Source organism: Piliocolobus tephrosceles, chromosome 3 (assembly GCF_002776525.5).
Source record: "Piliocolobus tephrosceles isolate RC106 chromosome 3, ASM277652v3, whole genome shotgun sequence".
Taxonomy (NCBI): domain Eukaryota; kingdom Metazoa; phylum Chordata; class Mammalia; order Primates; family Cercopithecidae; genus Piliocolobus; species Piliocolobus tephrosceles.
Window position 1 is genome coordinate 180,514,212 of NC_045436.1, and position 12,604 is coordinate 180,526,815.

The 12,604-nt window shown below is 55.5% G+C and overlaps 1 protein-coding gene across 3 annotated transcripts in view; it reads left to right on the forward strand.

The window, feature by feature from the left end:
• The window catches only part of CPZ (carboxypeptidase Z), a 28,695-nt gene extending 22,218 nt beyond the window's left edge, over window positions 1-6,477 (forward strand). For 2 of the 3 annotated variants that reach the window (XM_023206687.1, XM_023206686.1), the window contains 3 exons: window positions 1,099-1,238; window positions 5,129-5,228; window positions 5,978-6,477. In XM_023206687.1, coding sequence (XP_023062455.1) covers window positions 1,099-1,238; window positions 5,129-5,228; window positions 5,978-6,333 — 596 coding nt within the window. In that variant the 3' untranslated portion in view covers window positions 6,334-6,477. The remainder of the gene's footprint in view (window positions 1-1,098; window positions 1,239-5,128; window positions 5,229-5,977) is intronic. The other variant, XM_023206685.2, reaches the window with a different exon arrangement.
• Window positions 6,478-12,604: the final 6,127 nt, after the last annotated feature.

A 12,604-nucleotide genomic window follows, 5' to 3' on the forward strand; every position in this document is an offset into this window, starting at 1 on the left:
TCACTCTGTCGCCCAGGCTGGAGTACAGTGGTGCGATCTTGGCTCACTGCAAGCTCTGCCTCCTGGGTTCAAGCGATTCTCCTGCCTCAGCCTCCCGAGTAGCTGGGATTACAGGTGCGCACCACCACACCTGGCTAATTTTTGTATTTTTCGCAGAGACGGGGTTTCACCGTGTTGGCCAGGATGGTCTCCATCTCCTGACCTCCTGATCCTCCCGCCTCGGCCTCCCAGAGTGCTGGGATTATAAGCGTGAGCCACTGTGCGTGGCCTCTGTCCCCTCTTGCACCTGACATGGCCCTGGGAAAGCATGAGGCCGGGGACCAGAGCTAGCTGGACCACAGGAACAGTGACTGTGGCTACACTGGGGTCTGGGCAGGGACTGTCAACAGCAGCTGCAGGGTCGGCGGCTCAGGAGCCTTGAGCTTCGGAAGGGCTCCCTGCAACCCCCTGTGGGTGCCATCGCCCTAGGCCTGCCTTGGAGACGGTCATGGCTTCTGCTGAACAAGAAACTCCAAAAGCAGGTGGCACGGAGGGCAGAAGCGGGTGCAGCCGGGGTAGGCCCAACTTGCTCTGAGGCCTTCTCAGCTGGCCAGGTGGCTGGTTGTCCACCCTAGCCCCGACCCGTGGTCTCTCTGGGAGATGGAGCTAATAGGATCGCCCTCCTAGACTCTTGTCAGGACAGCGTCTGGGTCAATGGACATTGTCACCATGGGGCCTCCAGGCCAGCAGCTGGGATGGCAGAGGCCTGTGTGGCTGCCTCGTGCTGCGGGCTTCTCTGTTAGAAACCGATTCATCCCTGACCTCACCAGAACAGCACGGGGGTGAGGAAGCCTGTGGACTTTGCCGCCAAGCTGCCTGGGCTCAAGATGCAGCTCTGCCCCTTCCTGTAACATCCCAGGCCTCCATCTACACATCTGCAAAGTGGGGATCATACGGCCCACCTCACCGTTGTTCAGCTCCTCAGTTGTAGGAGGGCCGTCTGTTGCCAAGCACCTGCTGCACTCACATGCCTGCTGGGCGCTCAGCTGACGCCCCCGACGTCCCGGCTGTCTCTGTGCGGCTGACGCCCTTGACCTCCTGGCTGTCTCTGTGTCACAGGTATGTCCGACTTCAATTATCTGCACACTAACTGCTTTGAGATCACAGTGGAGCTGGGCTGTGTGAAGTTTCCCCCCGAGGAGGCCCTGTACACGCTCTGGCAGCACAACAAGGAGTCACTCCTGAATTTCGTGGAGACGGTGAGTTCTGACGGTCTCCAGGCTCTGGCCCAGCTGGGGCCTGGGTGGGGTGGGGCAGATTCAGGCTCCCAGGGCGGCCCCAGCAGCTCACTGCATGCTCCTCTCGCTGCCACTCGTTTGGGGTTCACTGTCCACCATGCGCAACTTGAGATGCAGCAGCCGGCTCTCCTCTGTGTGCCCTGTGGGTGCTGGGGCGGCAGTGCCATGTGTTGGAGTCCCTGTAGCAAGGGTGTCACGACCTAAAGCAGCACAGTTAGACAAGGGAGCACGGGCCTGGGCAGCCCGGTGAGGTGTCTGACCCAGCCTCGGAGGCCGGGGGGCTTCCTGGAGGCGGCTGTATAGCTTCATCTTGAAGAAGGGTAGGAGACATCAAGCCACAGGACAGGGAGAGCTCCCAGCAGAGGGGAGCATACTAGAACCCCATGGGGCCTTTGAAACCCTCCAGAGCCGCAGGGGCTGTGGTGAGGACTGGAGCCGTGGAATGGGGCGGGCACTGCGCTCCAGGAGGCGCGGGAGTGAGGGCTCTGGGCAGTGGGGTAGCTGTGTGGCTCAGGCAGGGCTTTGGGGCCTCGGAGGGGAGGGTACAGGCAGGAAGTGGCTGGCAGAGCCTGGGGGCGGGGCAGGGCGGCCTGACTGAGGGGTGACTACTATCGTGAGGCTGAGGTCACCCAGAAGCAGGCAGGTTGGGGGTGAGTAGGGATGGCTGAGAATGTGTCTAAAATGACCGCCTTGCTGCCCCAGAGCGCCAAGGTCTCCCTAGCACTCAGTGTCAGAGTGGGGACCCTATGCCCGTGTCTGCTCCCCTTCCAGCACAGCTCACACCGAGGGTGCTGGGGACCCCGAGAAGGACCCGGGATGTCACACGGAAGAGAGCCTGGGTTCTGAAGACACTTCTGCTATTTTTTTCCCAAGCGTTTTCAAGAATCACATGAATTGCATATGAGCACAGAGGCCCAGTGAGAAGCAGACCTCAGAAGGAGGGTTGAGCTGCAGCAGCAAGGAGGGGTGAGGGCACGGCACCGTACAGTTGGCACCCACCCACACAGGGCAGCCGGTTTTGACACCAGGCCAGGCGGCAGACGGGGCCGTCCCATTTTATAGATGGAGTTGTGGTTCTGACCTGGAGTCTCTGGGCCACACACAGGCTCACGCTCCAGGCTCCCAGTGTTTGTGAGACAGCCAGAGGAGGAGACAGAGGGTCAGAGAGTCACATGGCCTGTCTGGTGTCACCCAGATCTGCTTGTTCCCAAGCCTTCTGTCCATAAGCCCCCTCCTTTCTAGAAAAATCAGGAACCTGCCTCCAAGTAAGAATTAAGCGAACTCCTTAGGGCAGCAGCCGCCAAGGAAGGAAATAAACAAAGACCCAAACAAAGTAATAATGGAACATTCTTCCATTTGAGTTTCTTTCTGATGGCTATGCTGCAGCGTTGTGCCACCTGCAGTGAGTCTCACTCTTCTATAAGCTCTCGTGCCAGGCCTGTGCACACTGCATTTTGCAGCTGTCTGGTGAACATGAGGTTGAAGGAGCCTCGAATATGGCTGGCATTGCTTGTGGATATTACACGTGAAGTCTTGGGATATGAAGATTTACAGCGAGCCTGGACCTTGGAAGGCCGGGCGGTTTGCTGGCTGGCGGAGAGCTGGGTGCGGCCTCCTGATAAGGATCAAGCCTGTCGTGGCCAATTGAGGCTTTTTTCATAGTGATCCTGGCCAGGCCTCGGGTGGGAGTCTACATAACCCGGGGCTAGGGGAGGGGCGGCGTGGCAGCTCTGCTTCCCCGCCAGAGAACCGCATGTGCCCCGTGTTTCGTGAAGGTGACCCTTGGGCCCAAGAGCAGGGACAGAAAAAAAATCCATCCAGTGCAGGCCGATGTTGAGTGAGGGCCTCCTGTAAGACACCCTCCTGGGAGAGCCCCTGCTGTCAGGTGGGGCTGGGGGAGGCAGAAGTGAGGGCTGGCAGAGAAGAAGCCTGGGGCTGTGGGACCCTGGGGTAGGCCCCCAGTGTGGCTGGTCATCAGGGAGGGCTTCCTGGAGGAGGAGGAGTATGATCTATGTTTTGAAGGGAGGGAAAGAATTGTCCTGGTGAGGGTATTCTAAGCAGAGAGGGCTCAGATGCTGTCTGGGGGTGAGGAGGATCCACGGGGCGGGGTGGCTGAGGGGCACAGTGGCTTCTCAAGCTGTCCAGTTTCTCCCCATCACCTCTCACGCAGGAAAACCTTACTTTTTACGCTCTCCCTCCCCCTAAATGTGAGCCCACAAGACATTGTTTCAGGAGTGCGATGCCATTAGGCTGTGAAGGGTGGACAAGAGCATCCAGGGTGGGGGTCACAAGCCCCAGAGGGCAGCGGGCAGTGGCCGTCACTCCCTCTCCACCGCATCAGGAGGGCTGGGACCCCGTGATGTGCTCATCAAGATTCCATGTGCTCTGGCTTCCCCAAATTCCTGCGGCACAGAGACAAGTGATAGCATGTGCTTGGTGGAGCTGGACTGGGTGCTCATCCCCTCTTTAAGCCACCCTCGCCACTGAGGGCTGGGCGTGAGCCTGGAACGGCAATTAGGAGCTGCGGGCTCTGAGCTCGTCGGCAGCGTGTGTCAGGCGAGTTGGTTTCCTCATGGGTCACTGTGGGGGTCAGCCACGGTGGGATTAGAGTTCACATGCTGGTTGCTAAAGTCATCGGTCCTGCAGAAGCCAGAGCTGCTTTGGCCTCAGGAACATTTTACAGCTGAGGAAACTGAGGCACCCAGAAGCAAAGGTTTGTCTGAAGTGAGGAGTCACTGGGGCAGAGCTGGTTCTCTGGCCCAGAGAAAACCCAGCCCCTCTCAGGCCCATGTCCCTGGGCCAGGGAAGGAGGACGCTCCTGTTGCCAGGGCCGGGTCCTGACCCTGTGGGCCCACGCCCTCTGCTTCTGTGGACTCCTCCCTCCACAGGAAGTATTTAAAATTGCACTTTTACAACTGTCGACATAAAGATGAATATATAACAAAACAGTCTCTCCAACCTAAAAAGTTTTGCTTTTATCCTGATTTTAAGAGGAGTAAGATCATTTTCACAGTTTCTGGAAGCACAGCAGGGCCTGGCTGGGAGCCCTTTCCCTGGGGGATCTGTTGCTGCTGAGCCCCGCGCAGGGCCTGGGCACGGGGCAGCCTCACTGGACTGACTCCTCTCCCCACAGGCATCCTGGTCCCGCTCAGCGTGACCTTCAGCATCCTTGGACCCCAAGCTGTTTTCTGCTGACTATAGCAGGGGCCGTGTGATGGTCTGTCATTGACTGTTTTAGAAGAAATGCGGACAGGATCAGGGAGCTCTGGGAGGGGCTTTCCAGGGCGAAAACGTTGGCACTGTGGGCGTGCAGGGAGCTTGTGTGCTGACGATCAGTTCGTGCCAAGGCCAGGCGAGCGGTACCAAGGCAGGGCGTGTTATCCTCGTGTATGATGAAGAAACTGCGCTGCTCTAGCCAGGGTCCAGGCATTCGGCTGTCGTCCTCTCCGACGCCCACGCTGCCTTCAGAAGCCTCAGCTCAGAGGGAACCAGCGAGTCCCGTTGTGGCTGGGAAGGCAGGGAAGGAACGCCCATCAGTCGGAAGAGTGGCAGGACAGGGTTCTCTGCTCAATGCCCGTTGAGATGGAGTAAGTCCGGCCTCGGGCGAGATGCAGGGTCATTCAAAAGCCTGGAACACGCTCAGGTCAATTGCCAGGGAGGAAACTGAGGCTCAGAGAGGGGAGTGACTGACTTGTTAAAGATGGCAGAGCGAGGGCTGGTGGAGGAGGGCTCTGTGGGTTGGTTCCCCCGAGATACTGAGCTCTGAGGAGCATGTGGGGAACCAGCTGACGGCCTCCATGCTCACTGGGAGAGCTCTCGCCATCTCTGTGGCCTCTCCTTGGTCTCTTTAGGTGCACCGGGGCATCAAAGGTGTCGTGATGGACAAATTCGGCAAGCCCGTCAAAAACGCCCGGATCTTAGTCAAAGGCATTCGCCACGACATCACCACAGGTGAGGACGTCCCTGGCTGTTCCCTGGGACCCACGTCTGCCAAGGAAATGCCACACAGTGGCAGCTGGCACCCTCACGCACTCACAGTGTGCCCAACCCTTGGCAGGATGCCCCATTCCTTCCCAGGCTGGTTGGGTCGGGGAGGGTGGGCAGGAACCAGGGTCTGCGCCTGCTGCAGGCTGCGTCTCCTTGCAGCATTTGGTGAGGGAAGAGCTTGCCCGGCCATGGCTACTGAATGACGGGTGGATGCGTGCCTGTATTCCTACAAAAATGCCTCCTTCTCCGAGAGTGCTGGGGAGAGCCAATTCCACCCAGAAACCTATTGGTTTCGATCCCAAAGTTCATACCCCATTGACAAGCTGGGGTGTCCAGCCCCGTGCGGGCTCTGGCTGCCCTTAAAGGGATTTCACAGCTGATGAAAAATGACAGTATGCTGTGATGTGTGTTACCTGGCAGAGATGTGGTCCGGAGAAGAGCAGGTCTTTTGCTAACTGTGGTTGGGTATGGGGGATGGGAGTGGTCATCGAAGGTTTCAGAGAAGAGGGGGTGCCTACGCAGGGTTTTGAGGGATAAAAAAGAGTCTGACAGAGAAAAGAGGTGTGAAGGACATTCCAGGCTCACACAGAGGCAAGTGCACATTTGGCGTCTGCCTCCCACGCCAACCTCTCCCCACTCACACCCGTCACCCGTCACCCTGCGGCTGGGTCTGAAGTCCTCCTGAGAATCATTTGTAATGTATTTGTCCACAGCCCCTGATGGCGACTACTGGAGATTGCTGCCCCCAGGTACCCACATTGTCATTGCTCAAGCCCCTGGCTACACCAAGGTCATCAAGAAAGTCATCCTCCCCGCCCGGATGAAGAGGGCTGGCCGTGTCGACTTCATTCTGCAGCCTCTGGGGGTGGGACCCAGGAACTTTCTTCACGGGCTGCGGAGGACTGGGCCGCACGACCCGCTGGGAGGTGCCAGCTCTTTGGGGGAGGCCACGGAGCCCGACCCACTCCGGGCACGCAGGCAGCCCTCGGCCGACGGGAGCAAGCCCTGGTGGTGGTCCTACTTCACGTCGCTGAGCACGCACAGGCCACGCTGGCTGCTCAAGTACTAGCCCCAGCCCCAGCACCCGCCCGGATGTGGAGACCCAGGCCCATCTCCGCGTCCTGGGCCCCTGGCTCTTGATTTTGTCTGCCACAGACATCCCACAAAGCCGCTGCCGTTTTATTAAAGTGTTTATATCCACTTTCTACTGGAATGAGAGGCTCTGTGTGAGGCGCTTTCCAGGGAAGGCTGGGGACTGACCCTTATTGCCTGAGGACATCTGTGGCCTAGGCCCCATGGGGCAACCCCAGGCAGCTATCCTGCTGCCCACAGGTCCTGACTGCAGGCCTGAGACTCCAGCCCATCTGTGCTGGGCCAGGTGGACTAGCTGGCTTTTCCCAGACCACGAGGCCTTGAACTGACTTCAAATGGGAAACTGAGGTGGGCCAAGGGTGTGAGCCGCTGTAGGAGCTGAGCTCTGGATCCTGCAGCTGAAGCTCATGTGTCCTGGAGTGCAGAGGAGAAGGGGGGACGCTGAATGGGAGGATGGGGGTGGGCAGCAGGTGACCCCAAGGTAGGGTCAAGACCTCGAGGGCAAGAGAGCTGGCCAGAGCCTGGGGCCTCATGGCATGGTCGAGGGGACCTCACTCAGGCTCACGGGCTTCCGGGGGGCCTGGCTCCATGGGGGTGGATATTCCTGGGCCCTCCCTCATCCCGATCATGCTACTTGGGTCCAGGGACCCTCTCCTGTCCCCTCTCTCACCATCCAGAAAGTCTGTCAGCCCCAGGATCCTCCAGGAAGGGGTCCCATAGCCTGAACAGAGAATGCGGCAGAGAAGGTGCCTGAGCCGGCCAGGGCTGCGTCAAAAAGCAGCAGAGACCTGGCGCTTCAACAGCAGAAGTGTGTCCTCCCGCAGCCCTGGGGGCTGACGTCAGAGCCCTGTCGGCAGGGCAGGCTCCTGGCGCCACACTCCCTGGCTCGTTGATGGTCATCTTTCCCCCCCTCTTCCCATCATCGTCTCACTACGTGTGTCTCTGTCCACATTTCCTCTTCTTATACTGGGCTAGGGCCTAATATAAGACTCTAGTGACCCTTATTTTAATGTAGTTACCCTTATAAAGATGCTACCTCCAAATAAGATCACACTGAGGACCTGGGGCTAGGACTTCAGCAGATGAATTTTGTGGGAGGGACACGGTTCAGCCCCTAGGAGAGGGTAACATCTGCCACGCAATGGCCCCTCACGCGCTCCCTGCTGTGCCCATCAGCTGTCCTGGTTTCCAGAGCTCCAGGCCCGGGCAGGCCCCTCCATGGAAATGGGCATCCACTCTGAGCAGTGCCTCGACCTCAACTGAATGACAGCATGGTCCCCACCAGCACCCTCAGCCTCACTCCATTGCCTCCTGGCACCTATGCCCTGACGCAAAGGCCTCGGGGTTCCCAGCTGAAGCCCAGAGGAGCAGGCACACCCCCGGCGCTGGGCGGTGTGCTCTGAGGGGAAGGCACGGGAGGGCTCAGGCAGCCTACAGCCCTCAAGTCTTGCACTGGCACAGCAGAGCTTGGTTTGCTGAGCAAGGCACGGGTAATGATCTGGAGTGTTTGGGAAACACCTCGCAGCCTCCCGAGCCCCTGCACCCGACATTCACCCATGTGCCTAGTGACTTGAAGGTCTACATTTATTTGGTTCCACTGCATACAGGGCACCATGCAGGGGTCCTCTGAAACCCCAGGAGGCCTGTGGAGCAGACCTCTGCTTCCTGCTTTGCTGACATGGGTGTGGAGACAGCGGGCACAAGTTGCCCAGGACTCAGGGTGTGCGGGTGGCCGCTCAGTCTCAGTGCCCACGAGGAGCACCTGCACGAGGCCTTCCCTGCACTTCATTCTGTCCCACCCATCCTCATTGTCTAGGGAAAAGCCTAATCAGTGGGTGTGTGGGGTGGAAGGACTCATTCCAGAGCCCCGTTCATGTCAGGAGCCGAGGACCAGGTCCCCATCATAGAAACTAGAATGAGGAGTTGGTCAGGGAGCCTTGGGGAAGGCTGTGCAGGAGGGCCATGGCAAGAGTGGGAGCTGGGGAGGGGGAGACGAGGAGATGGCATTCTCTCCACACACCACCCCAGATCCAGCCAGTGGGGGAACGTTTCACATTTCCATGTCCTTTTTTGTTTGTTTGTTTTGAGACAGAGTCTCACTCTGTCGCCCAGGCTGGAGTGCAGTGGCACGATCTAGGCTCACTGCAACCTCCACCTCCTGAGTTCAAGCGATTCTCGTGCCTCAGCCTCCCAAGTAGCTGGGATTACCGGTGCCTGCCACTACGCTGGCTAATTTTTGTATTTTTTAAAGTACAGATGGGGTTTCAACATGTTGGCCAGGCTGGTCTCGAACTTCTGACCTCAGGTGATCTGCCCACCTCGGCCTCCCAAAATGCTGGGATTACAGGAGTGAGCCACCACGCCTGGCTCCGTGTCCTTTTGCTAGAATCTGCGCAGTCCATAGTGACATCCTTGCCCCTGGCAGGACCCCCTGGCTGGGCCCTGCCGCCCCCTCTCACTTTCCGCAGTCCCCTGGTTTCCAGTGTGAAAGCTGTCAGAATCAAAATGGAGACAATTGTGTTAAAAAACAAAGCAAACCAGAACCCCAACCAATAAAGGTGGGCACAACCCTGATGGTGTTCCCCATAAATCAATCACAGAAGACGGCAAACGCCACACTCGTGAGCAAAGTCCATGACAACCTCACACAAAACACACTTCTGCGAGGACGCCTGCCCAGCCTCAGACTGTTACCACCCGTGTTATCGATTCCTGTGGCAAGGATAATTATCCCAAAACAATGATGTGATTCTCCTCACTTTCCCATTAACGCCTCTGTGCTTGTACCTCCCTGAATACGCACAGCGGACTCCAGCGTATGTATTTCCACTGCAACGCCCGACTCCTGAACGAACCTCATCTTCATTTGGAGAGCCTCTCTGGCAGTGGTTCGGGTGGACGCTAGTGTGGACACGGCATCGGGAAAACGCTGCTGTGCACCGGGGCTGCCTGTTGCTGTAGGGGTGCCCACCGCTTCCAGGCCCGTCCGTGGACAGAGCTAGATATCCAATTGTTTTTAAAGGGAAAACACATAAGGCCGGGAGTGGTGGCTCACGCCTGTAATCCCAGCACTTTGGGAGGCTGAGGCCGGTGGATCACCTGAGGTCAGGAGTTCAAGACCAGCCTGGCCAACATGATGAAACCCCATCACTACTAAAAATGCAAAAAAAAAAAAAAAAAAAAAAAGAAAAGAAAAAAAAGAAAAAATAAATTAGCTAGGCATGGTGGCAGGCTAATCTGGAGGCTGAGGCAGAAGAATTGCTTGAACCCAGGAGGCGGGGGTTGCAGTGAGCTGAGATCGTGCCATTGGACCACAGCCTGGGCAACAGAGCAAGACTCCATCTCAATAACAGAAACAAAAATAAAAAACACAGAGGGTTCATGTTGCTACTTCCAATTCCAAACCAGAATGACCTTCTGCTGTGTAGAGAATCCCAGATTTCAGGGCAAAGCAGGGAAAGGACAGAGTAGAAAGTCACACAACTGTGCCTGCTTTATCCAAAGCACACACAATAATCTCACAGCCCAGGGCCAGCCCGCTACCCACAGTGCAATCACTGCAAACAGCTCCACTTGTTTCTTCAAGTGCCTTTCGTTCTGGGATATAACCCACTAGGGCTACATATAAGCTCTGATGATTGACTTTTAATATTCCTAGCAGCTGAGAAGACCAAGGTGCCATGAAGAGCCACAGCCCCTCCAGAAACCACGCCTGGCCAGGAGGCCATGTGTCTAGAGCTGAGACCCCGAGGAGTGGGTCCCCAGGGGACTGGTCTCGGGGAGAGGTGCTGCCTCTTGAAACACGACAATGGACAGACAGGTGGATACGTTCAACAGCAGCATGAACAATTTCTGGAACTAGAAATCATTCTTTGTAAACGAAAAACCCATTTACGAGTTGAATCAGAGGAGTGACTCATGTCTCTGAGTTCTCAGTTCATGTTGGGGAGGAACAAATGGAGGAATTACCTGAAACATAAAGCAAAAATACCGCCTCGAGGAAGTTATGAGGGAAAAGAGATTTTAAGAACAGATCCAGTAGCCCCATATGCAAATAATAGGGAAATAAAATATAATAAAAAAAAGGCCTGGCGCAATGGCTCACGCCTGTAATCCCTACACTTTGGGAGGCCGAGGCAGGCAGATCACTTGAGGTCAGGAGTTTGAGACCAGCCTGGCTAATATGGAGAAACCCCATCTCTACTAAAAAAAATACAAAAAATTAGCTGGGTGTGGTGGCAGGCACCTGTAATCCCAGCTACACTCAGGAGGCTGAGGCAGGAGAATTGCTTGAACCCAGGAGGCAGAGGTTGCAGTGAGCCGAGGTTGTGCCACTGCACTCCAGCCTGGGTGACAGAGCGAGACCCTGTCTCCAAAATAAATAAACAAACAAATGAAAGAAGACCGACGGATGTTTACAAAGCGTTCAGAGGAAAGGGCTCTGCCCTGACAGTCTATACCCCTGCATGAATACTACTACTACTGATAAACGATCTAATAATGGCTGATATCCATGGACTGTTTTCCCCATCCAGGCACAACTTACATGTTGTCTGAACTTGTTCAACTTGTTTCCTCTCCTTAAGGAGAGACATATTAGAATTATCCCCATCTCACAGGCACAGACAGGTCAAGTGACTTGTGCATCATCACACAGCCAAGGTTAGAAACCAGAAAACCTGGCTTTGGGCTGGGACTGTGTTCTCTGCCACTCTCTCACTGCCCCTTCAGATGGAATTCGTGGGTCACAGAGAAAGAAAGACATGTAGATTGGCAAGGATAAAGGGAGGATGACCCCAGACCCTCTTCTGAGCAGAGGAGCATGGACTTAGCACAGGGCCAGCAGGAGGAAGAGGAAGCAGGGACTACCCAGCTCCCTGAGAGATTCAAGGCCACGTGAGAGCCCCGCAAAAGTCAGGTTTGAATGTGGAATGAGGAGCATGTGATCGAGAGGCATCCCACGGCTGACCTCCCGGGCCTGGGGGTGTAAGTGGCCGGAAGCCCCCGGGGGCTCAGGCATGGTGGGGAGAAGGGCTCCCAGTCGCTGGTGGAGGCTGGTGTTTGGGTTCCTGTCCGGCAGGACTGGGAGTCTGACGCTGAGGATGCAAGGGAACAGCGCCGCCTGGTGGCATGGGAGGGCCGGGACCACGCGGGGACTGAGCAGGGGAGAGCCCTGGGGTAAACCAGGAGAGAAGCCCGAGATCGCTGCAAACCCAGAGAACCGCAAAAAGACTATCCGACTGGGCTGAAAACACCTTGCATGCGTTTTAAAGACGCGTGATTATGGGCCAGTGATAAACAAGGCTTCAAATAAAGTGGTGCTGGCCGGGTGCAGTGGTTCATGCCTGTAATCCCAGCACTCTGGGAGGCTGAGGCGGGTGGATCACGAGGTCAGGAGTTCGAGACCAGCCTGGCCAGCTTGGAGAACCCACGTCTCTACTAAAAATACAAAAATTAGCTGGGCGTGGTGGCGCCTGTAATCGCAGCTACCTGGGAGGCTGAGGCAGGAGAATTGCTTGAACCCGGGAGGCAGAGGTTGCAGTGAGCCGAGATCACATCACTGCACTCCACCCTGGCAACAGAGCAAGACTGTCAAAAAAAAAAAAAAAAAAAAAAAAAGTGCCAAGCAGCTGCAGGCCGGATAGCAAGGCACGCTTTAGTACAGAGGAGGTGAGGTGAAGAGCAAAGCATGAAGTGGGAAAGACATTGTGAGTAAGTAGTGAGTAAGATAAAAAAATAAATCTGTGTTATACATGAATCAATTCAGCAGCTAACTCTATAAAAGCCAAGTTATTTAGAAATGTAAGAACTTAATAAAAGCAGGATCCCAGATGGCCCCATGCTAGGTACCATCTTCAGAATCAGACCAGCTTAATAGATGATAAATAAATACATTATATTTTAGAGAATTGAACCACATAACCAATAAACTTGATTTAATAAATGTGTAAAACATCCCCTGCTTCACACAGAGATTATACAGTTTGTCAAAGACCCGTTGACCATTTATAAACATTGATGATGTTTGTAGTTGCAAAGAAAACCATAAGAAAGTTGAAAAGGTAGGTTTTTTCTCTAGTTGTATTCTAGAAAAATTAGAAATAATAAATTTTTGCTCCTCCCCCCCCCCAGAAACTCTCAGTATATGGAAAGTAAGCAATATACTGTTAAACTGTACTTTTAATCTTACAGAATAGGTTTAGCTGCATGGCTGAGAACCAAAGAAGAGTGGATCACCATTATGGACA